Here is a 21781-nt window from a genome sequence, read left to right on the forward strand (position 1 = left end):
CTCTTCACGCTCTTGGACCACTGGTGCTATCAGACTGTCTGAAGATATTAGCTTTCTGACCAAAAAGGCACCAAACATTGCTGTATATACGATGCATTTATATATACACGTCGTGTCTAGCGGCTCGTGTCATCTAGTCTACATAATATTCGTTGATGGGCGCGTGTGTGCATTGGTGTTTTGGACATTCAGATAACATTTAACACAAAACATTGTTTTTTTTTTTGTTTTGTTTTTTTAATTACATTTTCACCCCAAACAAGGCACAGTCCCACTTTGATGTACGGGGGCTACTATCAGGGACATGAGTTGCAGGGATACTATGTAGGGAGTTGGGCAGCAAGATGTCTGTCCACATTACACTTGAACTTCTGCATGTCAGTACAGTTGGAAAAGCAGAAACCCAAAAGAAAATTCCAAAGTCTAGCAGTTCTGGGGAAGAAACTGTTAGAGTAGAAGGCTTTCTTATGTCTAGGGATCTTTACTGTGAAGGGGTGGGATTTTGCTGTTTGTCGAGGGGGTACAAGGGCTTGTAGTTCGTCAGAGCATCCACCATTTAAGATACTTGTAAAACAGGCAGAGGGATGCAACATTTCGTCGATGGGACATTCATTGTACGTTAACAAACAGTTCTTTACAAGGACAAATAAAATTTTTCTGTGGGGGCTATATCAGACTAAGAGGGGGAACATACCTTTTTCCATCAGTTGATCTTGACTGACGGGTCTAAGTTTCGATTTTAAAGAAGGGTTAATTTCTTATTTTCACTACCTGAATGGACTAACATAGAAACGGTTTTCAAAATCATCATAATGGACCATCAGCATCATCATCATCATGTAAATAATAATATACTAAGGCATTTTAGGTTTGTACGTCTGTCATCATCGTCCGCTCAGCAAAGATGGTGATTAATGTCACTAAGGTAAACGATTTTGTTTCATCAAGTAAAAGAGCAGAATTCAAATTTAAATCATGGAATTCGTGACTACGTTACAATATTAATGGTGTTACAATATTAATGGTGTTACAGTATTAATGGGTTTACAATATTAATGTTACAGTATTAATGGTGTTAAAATATTAATGTTACAGTATTAACGTTGTTACAATATTAATGGTGTTACAGTATTAATGGGTTTACAATATTAATGGTGTTACAATATTAATGGGTTTACAATATTAATGTTACAGTATTAATGGTGTTACAATATTAATGGGTTTACAATATTAATGTTACAGTATTAATGGTGTTACAATATTAACGTTACAATTAGATTTTTTTATGTAATATTTCGTTAATTTTCCATTTGATGCAAGAGCATCATCTTTAAAAGGAGAAAGCAAACTTATCTTTGAGTTGAAGAATGTTTCTAGTTTGAGAAATTTCATAAACAAGCGGAGCATGTGGGGGGTCCCCAGCCATGAGTAAAAAAAAATTTTACTTTCACCGTGACTAATGTTTGTGCAAAATTTTTTAAAAATCCAAGGCGTGGTTATTGAGAAAAGTATAAATGGATGAACGATTTTTTTTTTTTTTGGGGGGGGGGGGGTAATTTTACCCATATAATGCCCCCTCAAGGAACTACCAGAGTTATCCCGGAAAATCTGTTCTGGCAAAAATTTACCTTCACCATGACTAATGTTTGTGCAAAATGAAAAAAAAAAATTTTTTTCTATGACTCACATATTTTTTTTTTCCGACACTCGGGCTATATTTTTACATATAAACTTTATTTCCTGATGTTCCCCATCTCAGAGTTGGAAGCGCTTGTTTGCATTGAGTCGTGTTCACTGAACCGCTATTATGGATTTTAAGAGACCAACTCTCTTTTGTGCCGAAGCTCCCGTCCACTCTCTCTACCTCCCATCTGACTGACTTTTCATTCTGTCTGCTTGTGTGTTTATATAAAAAATACTATCTCTTCGTTTGTTAACGTCACAGATCACTCTTATTGTTATTGCTCATTATAAATTATTTATGAAACTAAAATTCTAAATCTATTACATAAAAATCCTACAATAATATTTTATTGTTTATGAAATTTCTCTACTCAGAAAATATGATTGATTCTTCAACTTACTTGAAACCCGTTTCCGTATTAATACATGCATGATCTCATTTTTTAATATGGGTGAAAGGTGATAACGTATGTACGAGCATCAAATGCTTTTGTGCAAACGATCTCATTTTTTTAATGTGGGTGAAAGGAAAAAGCAAAGTTATCTTTAAGTTGAAGAATGTTTCTGGTTTGAGAAATTTCATAAACAACAAGCCGAGCTTGCAGAGTACCCCGCCACGAGTAAAAAATTTTATTCTCACCATGACTAACGTTTGTTCAAAATTTCATAAAGTCCAAGGTGTAGTTATTGAGAAAAGTATAAATGGATGAACGATTTGGGGGTAATTTTACCCCTATAATGCCCCCTAGAGGAACTACCAGAGTTATCCCGAAAAATCCGTCCTGGCAAAAATTTACTTTTACCATGACTAATGTTTGTGCTCTACTCAGAAAATATGATTGATTCTTCAACTTACTTGAAACCCGTTTCCGTATTAATACATGCATGATCTCATTTTTTTTAATGTGGGTGAAAGGTGATAACGTATATTCGAACATCAAATGCCTTAGATATTTCTTAACAATGTGTTGGAAATTCGTAGTTATTCTTTCAGCCAACTGAAGCATCGGAAGATACAAATTAAATATGGTTGTTATAGGTTGGTAATGAGGCAGAAACTTGTTTTTTGTTTTCCCATTATTCTTGGAGATTGGCATCATTATTGAATTAAACGGCAATAAAAAATATATATAAAGAAAATATTGCTAATTACTGTCTGTTGTGAATGAAAATTTCTATTTTTGGTTTCTTTTAATTTAAAAAAAAAAGATAATAAATTAGTTTGCTTGAAGCATTGTTGGATGTGTATATAAAAAGAAATTTAAGTTTATAGAAGGCAAAATAATGTAAAAGTGTGACGGATGGACTCAAGCTGACACAACTTAGATATAATGGTGGAACCAGCTATGCAGTTTCACTTTTATTGATCCAATTTATGTGAATATGTATAACCATATATATATATATACACTAGCAAAAGTACCCATCGTTGACTGGGTTCAAAAACAGCCTACAGAAAATGGACTCTGACTTTATGAAAATATGATAGGTTATGAAAAGGAAGGGTTGTAAAGAGATAGCTTCGAATTTGGGGGTATCAAAGCCAAAGCAAAATATGATGAAAGTAAAAATAAAATAGATAAACCCCATAACTTATTATACCATACCTGTTCACACTGAAACACTTATCACAATATTCTGTGGATCTATATTAAAAAAACCTTGTTAAACTTTGTCACATATTACCATTCTATGGAGGTCAGGCGCGAACAAACACCCAATAATTTTATTATACCATATTTCTTCAAACTGAAACATAATTATCAAAGTATACTTACGCAGATAGATATGAAAAGTCTTTATTAAAGTTTGTGCCTATTTCCATTCTATGGAGGCCAAGCGCGAACGCAGACCCCACAATTTTATTATACCATCCCTATTTAAGTTAAAACATACTTATCAAACTATTCTTATGTACATCTATATCAAAAACACTTATAAACATTTTTTTTTTTAATTTTAAAATTTATTTCCATACTTTGTGAACCAAGCGCGTACGCAGACCCTACAATTTTAATGAACCAGCGTTCTGCGGGATCAAACAGACCCATTCCTGTGTCTCGATACATCTTCTATCATTATGTTATCAGTTTTCTATAATAGTCAACCATATAGGAACCTATTCGTGACCAGACACACACACAGACATTCAGCTTTATATTATAGATATATGTATATTATATATACATATTAGTGTTGGGACGATTAATCGGAATATTTTATTGGAATAAAAAAATATTGGTGCCTGTTTTCAGACTCCAAAACGATTCTTTTAATTGTCTTTTTTATTAGATTTTATTTAAAGTAAAATCTTCCATTGCTGGTAATAATGATAAAATAATAAATATTTATTGATTTTAAAATATTAATAAAACTAAAATCGATAGATCATCATCCTACAAGTTAGGAAAATATCTGCATGTTTAACGCGTTTTTTTTTTTTTTTTACGGAAATCGGGGAAAATGATAACTTTATAATAAATATGTAGATATTGATAAAGAATCGGAATCAGTAATTGTATCGGAATCGGGAATTTAGTACGGAATCAGTAATTGTATTGGAATATATACATTAGTGATGGGACAATTTCAATATTTTTCCTGATTCTGATACAATTACTGATTCTGTACTAAATTCCCGATTCCGATAGAATCACAGATTCCAATTCTTTATAAATTATCTACCTATTTAAGTATAAGAATTATTTTCTATCTCTCTCGAGGGATTCAAGTTGCTCATCATTCAGCACCCTATTCGCACTTGTTTCTTGAAAGTGTTTGATGTATTGCCATAGTTTTCTTTGCAGTAAGTCGCTGTTTCTTTCTGTCCGAGCTTGAACTGTTGCTACCAGATCAGGTTGTCTGAAGATATTGGCCTCCTGTGACGAAATGCGCCTAACATTGATGCTTTTTGTTTTTCTACTTCCTTTAGAAAAACTTAATTATGTTCTGTAAAAACCAAAAACTAAAACAACAAGCCCCCCCCCCCTTTTCTTTTTTTCTCATTTCTCCTTTCTCTTAGTATCTCCTGTCTTCCTGACTGGTTTCTTAACTTAAAATGTACCAAACATTAATACTGTAACCTTTTTCGCCTCTCCCATTGCAAAACTCATTCATGTTCTGCAGGGAAGGGAACAAAAACAATAAAATTCACTATAAAACAACCAAACCAAACCGAACGCTACAAACTAGCGATTGAAAATACAAAGAGTTTGAAGAATAAAAACCTTCTACAAAATAACTGGATGCAACATGAATACTGTTTCCAAAATAACTGGATTCGGCATTAAAAAAAACCCGAAAACGGTTGATATGCCGTCAAACAAAACAACCAAAAGAACTTTGAAGTATAAAATAGTGATGAGACTTTTCCAATATTTTTCCCCAATTCCAATTCTTTAGAAAGCTCTAAATATTCAACTATAAAATGGTGGTGGTGGTTGGGGTGGTGGTGGTGGTGGTTGGGGTGTAGGGGGGGGATCTATAGCTTTTAGCGTCACTAGTAATTTTAAATCAATAGATATTCATTATTTTATTATTACTACTCTAGAAGTCTAAGCCATGTTTAGTTTCAGAACAGTTTCCGATGGTTCGTTGTTACACACAAGTCCCGAGAGGTGACTTGTTTGCAGTAGACAGTTCCACAGAGCAAAATATTCTTAACGTGTCGAGACGGAAAAAACATGTGAAATTGCTACAGAAAAGGTTCCTAGCAGCATCGTTTATAAATAGAATCGTCCGGCTGTGTAGGATCATACCCCATTACACATGCAAAATATTGCAACAACTACCAACAGTGGAAGTTTTTGTTTTAAACAAAACCAAATAACATAATTAAAGGAATCGTTTTTGGCATCGGAAAATAGGCACAAATGGATTCCAATACTCCAAAAGTTCCAATTTTTCTGATTTCTGATTCCAATTAATCAACCTAAAACTTTTTTTTTTTTTTTTCAAAAATTACTGGATTCGGCATTAAATAACCTGAAAAAGGGGGTTGGTATGCCATAAAACAAAACCACCAAAGCAAACCTCTTTTCCTCTCTGCTTCTTCCTTGCCCTCACCTCCAGTTACATGGCTAGTTTTTTTGCATCACCTGTAACAGGAAGATCAACCAAAGTAACAAAAACATTTCCAAGATAAATGGGATCTCTCGTCTTCAAATTCGCTCCACAAATGACATGTGAAACTTGATCCAACGGCATGTTTTTCCTCTGTTACCATCAACGAGTTCAAAGCAAATTGTTTTTAAAGTGACGACAGCCAATCGCTTTAGAGTTCCGTTTGAGGGACATGGTTGGCTTGTTTGTTTAGCAAATGACTAGTGTTTATCATTTTTTTTTTATATTTATTTTTTTTTTTCAAATCATCTGAGCAATGCATTGATTCTCCTCCTCGGCCACTTTCACCTCAGATGTTTGCTTGACAATTGGAAGGGCTGATACATTCTCATGGTTGCTCTCCCTATTTTTTTTTTAGATCTTGCTCTCTTTCTCCTTCTTCTTTCCCATCCTTCTCTATCCTCACCTTTCCCTTCTTCCTCCATATTTTTTCCGCTTCTCCTCCTTCTGCTCCTTTCCGCTCCTCCTCCTCCTTCCTCTCCTCTCCTCTCCTCCTTCCTCTCCTCTCCTCCTTCCTCTCCTTCCTCTCCTCTCCTCTCCTCCTTCCTCTCCTCTCCTCCTTCCTCTCCTCTCCTCCTTCCTCTCCTCCTCTCCTTTCCTCTCCTCCTCTCCTTTCCGCCCCTCCTCCTTCCTCTCCTCTCCTTTCTTCTCCTTTCCGCTCCTCCTTCTTCGCCTCTCCGCTCCTCCTTCCTCTCCTCTCCTCCTCCACCCTCTCCTCTCCTCTCGGCTCCTCTTCTCCTACACCCTCTCCTCTCCGCTCCTCCTCCACCCTCTCCTCCTTCCGCTCCTCCTTCCTCTCCTCCTCTCCTTTCCGCTCCTCCTTTCTCTCCTCTCCTCTTCCTCCTTTCTCTCCTCTCCTCCTCCTCCTTTCTCTCCACCCCTCCTCCTTTCTCTCCACCCCTCCTCCTTTCTCTCCACCCCTCCTCCTTCCTCTCCACCCCTCCTCCTTCCTCTCCACCCCTCCTCCTTCCTCTCCACCCCTCCTCCACCCTCTCCTTTCCGCCCCTCCTCCACCCTCTCCTCTCTACCCCTCCTCCACCCTCTCCTTTCCGCCCCTCCTCCTTCCTCTCCTTTCCCCTCCTTCCTGTCTTTCTCACTCTTTTCTTTTCCTTCCTCCTTCTCGCTCTCCTTTTCTTTTCCCTCCTCGCCTTTCTTTTTACTCTTTCTCTTTCCCCTATATTTTATTTTCCTTACCTTACACTCCCGCTTTTCCTTGCTCTTCTTTCTTTCCGCATCCTTCTCCTTTTTTCCTTTACCTCCTCCTCCTCTTCTTTTCATTCTTGATCTCTCGTCCTTTTCCTCCTCCCTTTTCTCTTTCCTCTGCTCTCTTCTTTTTGACCCCTTCTCTTCTCTCTTATTTTTTTTTTAACTCTTCCCCTATGAAGATCTAATCCTAGTTCCTATTTCTTGTTACAAGTAGGAAGTATTTCCACCCACAATACCTACTCATAATCTTCCCCTCCCAACTTCTTTTGACTGGCCACAGGTAAAAAAATATTATTAATCCCCCTCCCCATTCTCTCACTTGCCACCCTTCTATATCTCCTTAACCTTTCTTGTCACAATTCCCAGCATGGTTAATAATATAAAAAACTGTGTGTTCATTTTTTACCTCTTTTCTTTATCTTGATTTGAAACATTAAAATGCTTGTTCCCAGAAGAAGAGAGGAGATAACCCATGACTGATGGCCATTTTATATTGCTCACCAGGGGGAGCTTCGATGTCAAGTCTATTTTCTTAGATTAGACGCCTTACTTTTCTCTGTCTCCTCCTTCTTCTTTTCCTCTTCACGTCTTTCCATCTTCCCTTCCCTCCCTCCTTCATTCTCTTCCCTCCCTCCCTCCTTCATTCTCTTCCCTCCCTCCCTCCTTCATTCTCTTCCCTCCCTCCCTCCCTCCTTCATTCTCTTCCCTCCCTCCCTCCTTCATTCTCTTCCCTCCCTCCCTCCTTCATTCTCTTCCCTCCCTCCCTCCCTCCTTCATTCTCTTCCCTCCCTCCCTCCTTCATTCTCTTCCATCCCTCCCTCCTTCATTCTCTTCCCTCTCTCCCTCCTTCATTCTCTCTCTCCCTCCTTCATTCTCTCTCTCCCTCCTTCGTTCTCTCTCTCCCTCCTTCATTCTCTCTCTCCCTCCTTCGTTCTCTTTCCTCCCTCCTTCGTTCTCTTTCCTCCCTCCTTCGTTCTCTTTCCTCCCTCCTTCGTTCTCTTTCCTCCCTCCTTCGTTCTCTTTCCTCCCTCCTTTGTTCTCTTTCCTCCCTCCTTTGTTCTCTTTCCTCCCTCCTTCGTTCTCTTTCCTCCCTCCTTCGTTCTCTTTCCTCCCTCCTTTGTTCTCTTTCCTCCCTCCTTCGTTCTCTTTCCTCCCTCCTTCGTTCTCTATCCCTTTCTCTCTCTCTCTCCTTCGTTCTCTATCCCTTTCTCTCTCTCTCTCCTTCGTTCTCTATCCCTTTCTCTCTCTCTCCTTCGTTCTCTATCCCTTTCTCTCTCTCTCCTTCGTTCTCTATCCCTTTCTCTCTCTCTCTCCTTCCTTCGTTCTCTATCCCTTTCTCTCTCTCTCTCCTTCGTTCTCTATCCCTTTCTCTCTCTCTCTCCTTCGTTCTCTATCCCTTTCTCTCTCTCTCCTTCGTTCTCTATCCCTTTCTCTCTCTCTCTCCTTCGTTCTCTATCCCTTTCTCTCTCTCTCCTTCGTTCTCTATCCCTTTCTCTCTCTCTCCTTCGTTCTCTATCCCTTTCTCTCTCTCTCCTTCGTTCTCTGTCCCTTTCTCTCTCTCTCTCCTTCGTTCTCTGTCCCTTTCTCTCTCTCTCTCTCCTTCGTTCTCTGTCCCTTTCTCTCTCTCTCTCTCTCCTTCGTTCTCTCTCCTCTCTCTCTCCTTCGTTCTCTCTCTCTCTCTCTCCTTCGTTCTCTCTCTCTCTCTCTCCTTCGTTCTCTCTCTCTCTCCTTCGTTCTCTCTCTCTCTCTCTCCTTCGTTCTCTCTCTCTCTCTCCTTCGTTCTCTCTCTCTCTCCTTCGTTCTCTCTCTCTCTCCTTCGTTCTCTCTCTCTCTCCTTCGTTCTCTCTCTCTCTCCTTCGTTCTCTCTCTCTCCTTCGTTCTCTCTCTCTCTCTCCTTCGTTCTCTCTCTCTCTCTCCTTCGTTCTCTCTCTCTCTCTCCTTCGTTCTCTCTCTCTCTCTCCTTCGTTCTCTCTCTCTCTCCTTCGTTCTCTCTCTCTCTCTCCTTCGTTCTCTCTCTCTCTCTCTCCTTCGTTCTCTCTCTCTCTCTCTCCTTCGTTCTCTCTCTCTCTCTCTCCTTCGTTCTCTCTCTCTCTCTCTCCTTCGTTCTCTCTCTCTCTCTCTCCTTCGTTCTCTCTCTCCTTCGTTCTCTCTCTCTCTCTCTCCTTCGTTCTCTCTCTCTCTCTCTCCTTCGTTCTCTCTCTCTCTCTCTCCTTCGTTCTCTCTCTCTCTCGTTCTCTCTCTCTCTCCTTCGTTCTCTCTCTCTCTCTCTCTCCTTCGTTCTCTCTCTCTCTCTCCTTCGTTCTCTCTCTCTCTCTCCTTCGTTCTCTCTCTCTCTCTCCTTTGTTCTCTCTCTCTCTCTCCTTCGTTCTCTCTCTCTCTCTCCTTCGTTCTCTCTCTCTCTCTCTCTCTCTCCTTCGTTCTCTCTCTCTCTCTCTCTCCTTCGTTCTCTCTCTCTCTCTCTCTCCTTCGTTCTCTCTCTCTCTCTCTCTCCTTCGTTCTCTCTCTCTCTCTCTCCTTCGTTCTCTCTCTCTCTCTCTCCTTCGTTCTCTCTCTCTCTCTCTCCTTCGTTCTCTCTCTCTCTCTCTCCTTCGTTCTCTCTCTCTCTCTCTTCTTCGTTCTCTCTCTCTCTCTCTTCTTCGTTCTCTCTCTCTCTCTCTTCTTCGTTTCTCTCTCTCTCTCTCTTCTTCGTTCTCTCTCTCTCTCTCTTCTTCGTTCTCTCTCTCTCTCTCTTCTTCGTTCTCTCTCTCTCTCCCTCCTTCGTTCTCTCTCTCTCTCCTTCGTTCTCTCTCTCTCTCTCCTTCGTTCTCTCTCTCTCTCTCCTTCGTTCTCTCTCTCTCTCTCCTTTGTTCTCTCTCTCTCTCTCCTTTGTTCTCTCTCTCTCTCTCCTTTGTTCTCTCTCTCTCTCTCCTTCGTTCTCTCTCTCTCTCTCTCCTTCGTTCTCTCTCTCTCTCTCTCTCCTTCGTTCTCTCTCTCTCTCTCTCTCCTTCGTTCTCTCTCTCTCTCTTCTTCGTTCTCTCTCTCTCTCTCTCTTCTTCGTTCTCTCTCTCTCTCTCTCTTCTTCGTTCTCTCTCTCTCTCCCTCCTTCGTTCTCTCTCTCTCTCCTTCGTTCTCTCTCTCTCTCTCCTTCGTTCTCTCTCTCTCTCTCCTTCGTTCTCTCTCTCTCTCTCCTTCGTTCTCTCTCTCTCTCTCCTTCGTTCTCTCTCTCTCTCTCCTTCGTTCTCTCTCTCTCTCCTTCGTTCTCTCTCTCTCTCCTTCGTTCTCTCTCTCTCTCCTTCGTTCTCTCTATCTCTCCTTCGTTCTCTCTCTCTCTCCTTCGTTCTCTCTCTCTCTCCTTCGTTCTCTCTCTCTCTCTCTCTCCTTCGTTTTCTGTCTGTCTCTCTCTCCTTCGTTTTCTGTCTGTCTCTCTCTCCTTCGTTTTCTCTCTCTCCTTCGTTCTCTCTCTCTCTCCTTCGTTCTCTCTCTCTCTCCTTCGTTCTCTCTCTCTCTCCTTCGTTCTCTCTCTCTCTCCTTCGTTCTCTCTCTCTCTCCTTCGTTCTCTCTCTCTCTCTCTCCTTCTCTCTCTCTCTCTCCTTCGTTCTCTCTCTCTCTCTCTCCTTCGTTCTCTCTCTCTCTCTCCTTCGTTCTCCTTCGTTCTCTCTCTCTCTCTCTCTCTCTCTCTCCTTCGTTCTCTCTCTCTCCTTCACTATTCCTCCCCGTCTCTCCTTCACTATTCCTCCCCCTCTCTCCTTCATTTTCTATTCCTCCCTCCTTCTCTATCCCTTCATACTTCTCTCTCCTCTTCCCTTTCATTTCCATTTTCTTACCTTTTCTTCTCTCTATTGTTTTTCCTAATCTCCCCTTCCCTCACTTATATCCTGCATTCCCTCTCCACGTCTCCCCCTCCCTCTTCTCCTATTTTCTCAAGAAAACTTACTTTAAAAGATATTTCTCTTACGGAAGTCATTTTAATCTTTTTTTTTTATCCTGTGAACAACTTAAAAACAAAAAAAAACAAAAAATGACTGACATGGGACGGAAAGTGTTTCTTACCTGAGATTTGATTGACTTATCTTTCGACTGCTTCTCAACGTGTGGACGCTATTTGTTTTTAATGGACTAAGCGTCCCACGGTATGAAAGGTAGGACCAACGCTAACTAGTTATTTCTCTTTTCAAAACAGTTTTTCACATTCCATATTAAAAAAAAAAAAAAAAATACATAAGAACTTAAAAAAACGTTTCGGTGCTTGTGTAGATCGGTGATTTTTTTTTTTAAACCAACGCATTTCAGGTGAAAACATTACGTACTTACATGTCAAGGCGAAATTAGTATCAATTTCAAAAAAATTACGAAAAAAAAAACTGACCCAGTACAAAAAATAATTACAAGTAAAAATTGAATTTATCGAATTGTCGAGTTTTATCGCATGTTTTTGATGTGGAAGTTTTGTGCGACCAATTCAGTATGAAAAACAGAGATAATACTTGATTTAAATTGACAAATTAAGAGTTCACTATTTTAAAACAAATGCATTTTAGAACATAATTGTCGGTGTTTCTTTAAAAAAAAAAAAAATACGTTTAGCACATCTACGTTAGTACAAAATGATGTTTTCACCTGAAATGCGATCGGGCTAAAAGATCACCAGTGTAAACAAGCATAAAAATTTCTCTTTTCTTTTCCTTTCTTTTTTTTCCTTTCTTTTTCTTTTTCCTTTTTCTTTTTCCTTTCTTTTTCTTTTTCCTTTTTCTTGTTCCTGTCTTTTTCTTCTGTTCTCTTTTCTCTTTCTTTACTTTTTTCTTGTTTTTCTCTTTCTTTACTTTTTCTTGTTTTTTTTCTTTCTTTTCCTTTTTTCCGTGCTTTTTCTTTTCCTTTTTTCCGTGCTTTTTCTTTTCCTTTTTTCCTTGCTTTTTCTTTTCCTTGTTTTTCTTTTCCTTTTTTCTTCTCTGTTCTCTTTTCTTTTTACCTTTTTCTCTTTCTTTTCTCTTTTTCTCTTTTTTCTTTCTTTTCCAACCATATCTTCGATATATTATCGATTAGGTACTAACGTTTAAGATCATTCGTTATAACTTTCTTAGTTTTTAAAGTACGTGCGGTGTGGGGGGGGGGGCTCGTTTCTAGATTGCCACTATTTTGGGGAGTAGCTGTATTTTGTTCACATTAAAAACAGACTTCGTGCCTAACCCTTGGCCTTCGGGACAAGATCAAAGTGTAGTATCTGTTCTTCAGATGCTCTCTGTCAGTGGAGGAGAAATCCTTCACGACTGAGACAATTTTTATTTTTGTTCCTTTTCTCCACATTAAAAAAACGACCCTGGTGTCTAACTCCGTCCCGTGGGGAGGCATTGTAAATAGGAACCCTAAACCTCGTGGGGAGGTAAGTAAACAGAGACTCATTCTACTTGGCCTTTTGGTTAGGATCCAAGTGTAGTATCTGTTCTATTCCCAGTCAGTAAAAAACGAAATCCTTCTAAACTGGAGCAATTTAAAATTTTATCTCAATCCCGAGTACTCCATTTTGGGGAGTTGAAGTTCCCCACATTAAACACCAACCTTGTTCTTTAACTCTGCTCTCGTGGGGAGGCAAGCATATAGGGACAGTATAATAGGGTTGAACATTACTTTGCAAGTTCGAAGAGTATATATAATAAACAAGTCAACGTACGTGTACATTATAAGGCATTTTGCAATATAAACCCAACGAAAAAGTGGTAATATATATATATATATAAGTAAATGTCACGATGACATTTACTAGGTGAGTTTCTACCAGTACTTTGTTTAATTTTCAATTTTTGAACAATTATCGCAACTCCCAAGATGACCATTTCATTTCCGCTATTTTTCTTTGTCTAACTTAAGACTTGACACTACTTGTTTTCCAAAGTAAACAAACGCTTTAAAATAAGTTAAAACGCGAAAATCTTATCCATGTTGATAAAGTAATTTAAGAAATTAAGCGATTACCTTTCAATGGACATTCGTTAGGTATACTTCAATCACATTTTTCTCAATATTTAAATCACCTGATTCAATCCTACTATTATTCATTATTTTGTTAATTTTTACCATTATTTGAACTTATTACAGTTTACTTAAATTTGCAGCGGTTGAGAATGAAAGTTTAATTGTTCTTATTAATGATATTACTTAATACTGTATAAAAGTGCCAAATTTTCAATATTTGTCGTCCAAAGGGTCGAGCTTCAAAATGATGCGCATCTCGTGAAAATCTGTCGCGTCTATCAAAAGTTTTAGGCAGACATACAAACATATATGCATACATTTAAACTAACAGGTGAGATTTATATTATGGAAGAAGATGTTGGTTTTATGGTCATTTAAAGAGTGTATACATTTTATTGGGACACCCTGTATATGAGTGTTGAAATTGATAAATAACTGCTACAATTTATTTTTTGTAAACAATCTTAAGGGTTGAATGATTTGTGTTTGGGTTTAAAAATAGAATTGGAAATGAAAACCTTTCATTCTGATGAGTCGGTTTTGAATAAGTGTATTCATTAGTTTAATATTTTTTTTTTTTTTTTTTTTACACAATTCTCATGAATTTTACGGTTGGTAACAAAAGAAACTATGCGTGACCTTGTCTGCTCAACAATGTCTTAATTTCGAATATGCAAATACTTAAGCATTGAATATGCAAATGTATACCTTATTTGGCTGAGTTTTTTTTTTGTTTTTGTTTTTTTTTTTTTCTAATCGGACCTCGTTTCTCCCCCACCCCCACCCTTTTTCTTTTTCCGTTCTTTCTTTTCTTTTTTTTAATCGGACCTCTTTTCTTTTTATTCACTTTTCTTTTTTCTTTTTTTTTTTAAATCAAACTTCTTTTCCTTTTTTTTCCTCTTTACTTTTCGGTCTTCCCTTTTTTTTTTTATCGGACATTTTTTATTTTTTATTTTTCCGATTTTTTTTTTTTTTGTTTGTTTGTTTCTGTCTTTATAAGATTGTATGAAATGTTGCCGAAACACAGCAGATATTGTAAACGATTCATCAAACAAAAGCTGCAAGTTTATACATAGCTTGATACGGAGTTCATTTTCCTTACACTCTCTCTCTCTCTCTCCCCTAATATATATATATATATATATATATATATATATATATATATATGATGAAAATAATGGAAATAGTATTCTTTTAACAGCGCCAGCCCCTCCCCCTCCTTTTTGAATTTCCAACATCATTTTTCCGTTTCTCTGAAATAGAACTGCGTCACACTGTGCTGGTATATTTTTTGGTTTCTTAATCTCATTCATCCAGAGGAAGTCTCGAAATAAAGACGAAACGTTGATGAACACATAATACGGTTTGTTCCCTTTTATTTTCTCTCTCTATATATAATGTACACAACGTTCTTTCAAGTCATTCTGGACTTCTCCTTGCCACTGAAATCAGACAGTGCCAACTCAGAAGAGGTATAGGTTAGGATTGTGCAACCCTTGCTTCACAAGTCACACACATTATCTCTCAAGGCAGAACAAAGGCATATATATATTATTACGATAATTTTTAAATACCTACAGATGCTAGTGTTTCATTCTTTCAGTAATTATCATGTTGGGTGTCAGAATTACTGCCAGTCAGGAGATTCGAACCCGGCCACGAAGCCATCTCTGACTCCATTAGCGAGGAACAAATTAACACGGCCAACTTTAATCACGAGAAATATCATTGAAATTTAAACATATAAATAATCACGTTGACACACTGGTTCTTGTCAAATCACCAAAGTTAAGCAATGTTGAGCCTGGTTAGTACCAGATGGGTGACCATTTGGGAATTCTAGGTGCTGTATGTGCTCTCCGCTTATCTCTGCATTTGTTTCCAGTCGTCCTCTACATACACTTCACTTGCCACTGGTATTTAACAATGTTGACTCGGGAAAGGTGTGGTTGGAGATTGCTCATCTTCTGGCACAAAAATTTCGTGCGCAGGCATCCCTACAGTCTGTCAAAGACTGAAGGAGCCTGTAAAATATATATATATATATATATATATGTTCAAGTTTGTTTATTTGTTTTTTCACCCAGCTGACTAGTTGCATGGTTTAGTGTTACTTTATTGGGTGGGGTCAGCAATTGAGCTGAATGTTGTCGCTTGAAATTCAAAAGGTTTTTTTTTTTTTTCAAAATGGTCGCTGATTTTCTTTTTCACTTTTCCGTGATTCGTTTATAAATGACAAATGAATGGTACACTCACAAAATACGTCTAAACTTTTATTTTTATTTTAAATAACCCTTGGAAATCTTCAAGGTCAACTAACAAGGCTTTTATTGTTCAATGTTCTGATATGTATGTGTACGCAGTGTGATGACGTATGGAAGTGAAACTTGGCCAGTGAGCGTTGAAGACATGCGTTGCATGGAGAGAAATTGAATGAGAATGATGTATAAATGTGCACCTGAAAGGTAGACTTAGTTCTGATCAGTATAAGATATGTGCAGAACAGGAGACTTACATGGTATGGCCACATTAAAAAAAATGCATGAAAGTTCTTGGGCTAGTTGATGTAGAACAGTTGAAGTAGAAGGTGCAGTTCACATGGAATAAGTGATAAAAATGGACCTGAACGAGGCATAGATAAAGATCTGGACAGGTATGGGTTAGTTTAGTAATCGATTTCTTAAAAGCATCCAATGTATGCTAGCATTTAAAGCAGATGATAAACGGATGGAGATGATGGTGATGATGATGTCCTAGTGTTCCTGGGAAAATTAAACCATTAGGCCCCGTTGTCGTATAAATAGAGCACCAAATAATTTATTTATAAAATCTATAAGATTAGCCTAGGTGCCCGGCGTTGCCCAGGTGTTTGAAGGTGTGTGTTGAGAAAAAAAAAAAAAAAAAAGTGGTAGCAGGCAGGCTCGAACCCGTGACGCGAAGATGGAAAAGAAAGTGAAAGAAAACCTGACGTCTTACCCCTACTCCATGACACGACCGGAAGTTCGGAACGTTGAAATTAGTAAAGTCAATCCAACCGATACGATGACTTATAAAAATGGCTATGCAAAAAAAAACCCAAAAAAAAACGACCTTCCTTGTAAAAAATTGCCCAGTTGAGGATGAAGGAATTAAAGTTTTTAGCCAATTTTTGGTCTGAAGGGTCGAGCTTCAAAATTATAACAATCTCGTGAAAATCCGTCGCCTCTGTCAAAAGTTTTAGGCAGACATACACACACACACACACACATACATACACACATACAATTAAACAGACAGGTGAGATTTATATAATAGTAGTGCTCACTGCATAATTACACTAAAGAAAAAATAAAATTTATCTATATTCATCAACTTCTCTCCAGTAGTCATTGGAACTCTATTAAGAATTCTTGTGAAATTTGTTAAAATTTTATTTGCTTTATTTGTTCGATGAAGTGAGATAAACGAGTCTTGCAATGGTACGCTACTAACTTATTGCCAAAATTGCAATTCGAGCTAAGATCACAGTGTAGTATCTGTTCTGATGCTACACTTCACCTTTTCTGTCCTCGGTCAGTGGATGAGATATCCTTCATGAATGAGACAATTTTTATTTTTGCTCCTATCCAGAGTGCCCCTTCCTTTTTGGGAGCTGGATTTTCCCCACATTAAAAACCGACCTTGTGTCTAACTCTGCCCTCGTGGGGAGGCAAGTAAATAGGAACTCTTTGTGTGAACTGTTTTGCTTCTTACCATAATGTGTAAATTTTATCTTGAATGTACAATCTCTTGATTTGTATTATTAATGGCATGTCTGCATATATATATACACTAGCGGGCCCTGCGGAAATTCCGCAGAGGACTCATTCATATATAATATATTGATATTGGCATTCTGTAGATGTTCAGTGTAAGTGAAGACGCTCTAATATTATTGTAGCTTTTTTGTTAAAAAGTATTTATCTAAGCTAGCACGAATGCCCTGCACAGCCCAGTCGTAAAGTACACTTAAATATGATATTTTAATTCTTGCAGATTTTGTATACATTATTATAGAGTTAATGTTCTATCGATTTTTATATATTATAAAGTTGTGATTTCAAAAATAAAAAAAATATATCCATATGACTTGGGTGCATTAGCTTGAATCGAAACCGAAACACTTATGAAAAAAAAAAAAAAATATATATATAAGTTGGGTTCGTTCAGAATATATATATAATATAATATAGAACAATTTCGCGGTATCATGTGGCAAACTCTGCGGCTACTTTTCCAATTTTGAACACTCTTCCGCTGTCTTCTCTTGAAAATGGACTAATAAGTCTGAAATATATTGAGATTTATATCACCATTGAATACAACAGAAAAAAAAAAATTACTGTTGTTTAGAGTTAAAATTTGTGTAAAAAAGAAAAAACAAACAACAAAAAAAAGAACTTTATTTCTTTTGTTTGCATTTAATTTTACTCTATATATAAAAAAAAAAAATCTCGCATTGTTCTTGGCTTTTAATTTTACCTTATAATTTTCTTCAACAATGCTTCAAGCAAACTACAACCTACTTATATATATATATATAAGTGAGAATGTGTGTGTGAGGACAACTCTCAATCTAAGCGAATTTTTGATCTACAGACTTGAATGTTGGTATATAAGGTATTCAGACATGTGGAAAACTTTTTAATCGGTTTTCAAAGGGTTGCTAAGGGATCAACATTGAAAAATTGATACTTGGGAGGGTTATCGGATTCTTAACTGTTTCACGACTGCACATGTGTGAATCGTTCACATGACAGCTTCCTTATGTTAAGAATATGTAGGTTTGAAAACATTTTTAAACATTCGTAGCAAGCTGGCCTAATGGTTATCATGTCACTGTCTTTAGGTTTCGGTTTCAGCTCAAGTATTTTTCCATCTTTTTTTTTTTTTTTTACTTACAAGAAATGAACTGTTTAGAAAAAGACTTAATACTCGCAGGAACTTGTCTCGGTTTCTTTCTTTTTTTTTTTTTATTATTTATGTTTAAGACTGTACATCTGCTAGTATATATATATATATATATATATATATATATATATATATATATATATATATATAATATATATATATATAATATATATATATATATATAATATATATATATATATAATATATATATATATATAATATATATATATATAGTAGTAAGATGTAGTATAATCACATTGACACAGGTTTTCATTAGATCACCAAAGTTAAGCAACGTTGGGCCTGGCCAGTACCAGAAGGGTAACCATTTGGGAATACCAGGCGCTGTATATAGGAGAATGTTAACACCTCCCTGCAAAAACTGCATATACAAGCGACTGGACACCGTTTGTGAATTAGATATTCCCATGAAACTTCCGCCTTTGGAGAAAACCAGTTCAAACCTCATTGAAGTATGTAATAGATGTATTATAAAAATATATCTATGCCAAAAGTGCATCTCTTCCGAGGTGCAAGGTCACAGACGATATGACAAATAATAGCATTTTTTGTGTGTGTATCTTTGTTTTATGGGCTTTTAGCCGGTAAAATGACACCATCTACTTAGATTCTCAAAACAGGAAATGGTTTAAGACAGTTAATATGCCGGTTCACCAAATTGTCACTTTCATCGATGTGTATATGTCTTCAATTTTTATCTTCAAAATATTTCTTTTTTTACGTAGGCATCCCCGCTATCAAGGCCCAGAGGCCGCTCGAGGATAAGGGTTAAAGTGTGTACAGTAGACAATTGGGCAATATAGTAATCGTTAGTAATGGATATTCGGTAAATTTGTTAACTTAAGTGGAACAGCTCATCAAAAACTTGTTTATGTTGGACTTGAAGATAACCATAAAGTCAGCTGGAAGGCAGGAAAACGGAAGACAATTCCACAGGTGTGCAGTTCTAAGAAAGAAGCTTTGTTCATGGAATCTACGTTTAGGTCTAGGCACAGATAAAGAGCAGATGAAATTATTGATAGTGTTTTCAACTAGACTAGTGTTTCCTGTGAAAGTTTGGCGAGGCGGGGGGGGGCATAGATTGAAGCTCAGTCGAGCCCTTGCCATGAAAATAACAATAAAGCAAAGACAAACTCGCAATATCTCTTCTGTGAGAAAAAGGTTTCAGGGAAGAGAAAAGGGCACCCTCTACGAGGCTACAAAGTCTATTTTGAACTCTATCAAGGCAGGATAAGTCTTTTCTAGCAGCTCCTGCCCAGATGTGGCAACAGTACTCCATCCTTGGCTTTTATATAGATAGAGAATTGCATCAGCAGTGAGATATCTACTGGATCGATTGAAGGATCCCACCATTTTTCCAGCCACCTTGGCAACGGATTTGATGTACGTGTTCCATTTCAGATCATGAGTAAAGGTCCAGCTCAGAAGCTTGTCAAAACATGAGCCCCCCCCCAAGATGAGAGCCATTCATTTCAGTTGATGCCAGATGGGGATCAGAGCGTTGATGATGTAAAGATAAAGGTTTGGTTTTAGATGCATTAAAAGTAACCAGCTACCTCTTTCCCCATTGTACCACGTGAATCTTTTTTTTTTTTTCTTTGCAGCTACTAATCATTACGGTGACGGACCCCCTTCATACCGGGAAGCAGAGGTGGATCAAAACCCGCTTCGAAATGAACCCCTCGCGAATTATATGAATGAACCTCCAAGTGGCTATCCTCCTCGGTTAGTCAATGCCGAAGATGATGAAGGCCGCTATTATCCTGGGGAGAATAGTTTGCCCCGAAACAGGCCAGATTATTACAATCTTGAAACGCCCAAACCGTTAGATGGAGAATCTGATGGACAAGCAACACCTTCAGTTGATGGCAGAAATTGTAAGTTATTTTATTTTTTTATTTTTTTTTTTTTATTCAATTTTCACCCCAAATAAGGCACAGTGCCACTTTGAAGTAGGGGGCCACTATCGGGGACATAATTTGCAGGGGTATTATGAAGGGAGATGAGTAGCAAGATGTCTGTTCACATTAAACTTGAACTTCTGCATATCAGTACAGTTGGGAAAGCAGAATTCCGAAAGGGAGTTTCAGAGACTTGCAGTTCTGGGGAAGAAACTATTGGAGTAAAAGGCTTTCTTACACCTAGGGATCTCTACTGTAAAGGGGTGGGACTTAGTTGCTTGTCAGGTTTGTCGGGGGTAGTCACGTCGAGGAGGTACAAATGTTTGCAGTTCGTCAGAGCATTCACCATTAAAGTATTTGTAGAACACGCAGAGAGATGCAACATTTCGTCGATGGCAGAGAGGCTGAACCCTAGATGACAGTTCAGGACCTATCAGGTTGGCGACTCTCTTTTGAACCCTGTCCAGGAGTGAGAGACAAGCAGCAGATGCACCAGCCTAAATGTGACAACAGTACTCCATACATGGGCGAATAGTGGCCTTATAGAGGTACAGGATACTTTCAGGCGTAAGTAATTTTCTAGCACGGTAGAGAGAGCCTACCTTCTTTGCAGCAGCCTTGGCAATGCTCTCAATGTATCTATTCCAGTTCATATTCCCTGTAAACGTTAGGCTGAGGAGTTTAAAAGAAGTACTCTCAGGCAATGTAACTTTTTTTTTTTCATTAAATTTTTTTTCTTTTTTTACACGCTTTATTTTTCTAGATATACATGTGTATCTATTAGTGATTGGATGATTCCAGTATTTTTCCCAATTCCGATACAATTACCGATTCTGATTCTTTATAAATCTCTAATTATTTAACTATAAGATTGTTATTTTCCCCAATCTTCGTAAAAAATAAATATGCCGATATTTTCCTAAACATAAAAATAAACTTGTGGAGAGTGATCTATCGATTTTGGTTTTACTGATATTTTAAAATCAATAAATATTTATTATTTAATCATCATAACCAGCAATGGAAGATTTTATTTTAAACAAAATCAAATAAAAAAAAAGACGATTAAAAGAATCGTTTTGGCATCGGAAAATAGGCATCAATTTTACCGATTCCGATTAATCGTCCCAACATTAGTATTTATTCTTACCTATATCAAGCTATCTTTCTCTCTGTACATATCTCCTCCTACTTTTTCCCCCCTTTTTTCTATCTTTCTCCCTTCATTTCTTTATTTATTTCTCCCTTCATTTCTTTATTTATTTCTTCCTTTCTTTTTTATTTATTTCTTCCTTTCTTTTTTATTTATTTCTTCCTTTCTTTTTTATTTCTGCCTTTCTTTTATTTCTGCCTTTCTTTTATTTCTTCCTTTTCTTCCTTCCTTTTCTTCCTTCCTTTTCTTCCTTTCTTTTCTTTCTTTTCTTCCTTTTATTTCTTCCTTCCTTTTCTTCCTTCCTTTTCTTCCTTCCTTTTCTTCCTTTCTTTTCTTCCTTTCTTTTCTTCCTTCCTTTTCTTCCTTTCTTTTCTTCCTTTCTTTTCTTCCTTTCTTTTCTTCCTTTTATTTCTTCCTTCCTTTTCTTCTTTCCTTTTCTTCCTTCCTTTTCTTCCTTTCTTTCTTTTCTTTCTTTCTTTTCTTTCTTTCTTTTTTCGTTTTCTTTTTTCCTTTTTCGTTTACTTTTTCTCTTTTTCTTTCTTCTTTTTTCTTTTTCATTTTTCTTTACTTTTTTCTTTACTTTTTCATTTTTCTTTACTTTTTCTTTTTTCTTTACTTTTTCTTTTTTCTTTTGTTTCTTTATTTTCCATTTTTCTTTTTTTTTTCGTTTTATTTCGTTTCGTTTTCCTTTTTTTTTCTTTTTTCTTCTTTCTGGTCATCCACTCTCCCAGAAAAGTTGAAAGTAAAACTTTGTTGCCACAGTAGAAACGGTCCTTCTCCATGATGCTGAGGCATGGACTCTTACAAATGTGCTGCAGAA

At 37.3% G+C, this 21781-nt stretch overlaps 1 protein-coding gene across 37 annotated transcripts in view; it reads left to right on the forward strand.

Moving 5' to 3' along the window:
- Nucleotides 1–21781, forward strand: part of LOC145266600 (splicing regulator ARVCF-like) — a 494180-nt gene that overhangs the window by 321262 nt on the left and 151137 nt on the right. For all 37 annotated transcript variants that reach the window (XR_013864759.1, XR_013864755.1, XR_013864758.1 and 34 more), the window contains one exon: nt 19512–19784. Coding sequence is in view for 27 of the 37 variants with exons in the window: in XM_080122458.1 (XP_079978584.1) it covers nt 19512–19784 (273 nt within the window). In the remaining 10 variants the exon portion in view is untranslated. The remainder of the gene's footprint in view (nt 1–19511; nt 19785–21781) is intronic.

Source organism: Euprymna scolopes, chromosome 41, assembly GCF_053919585.1.
Source record: "Euprymna scolopes isolate OS-2025 chromosome 41, ASM5391958v1, whole genome shotgun sequence".
In the NCBI taxonomy this organism is placed as follows: Eukaryota; Metazoa; Mollusca; class Cephalopoda; order Sepiida; family Sepiolidae; genus Euprymna; species Euprymna scolopes.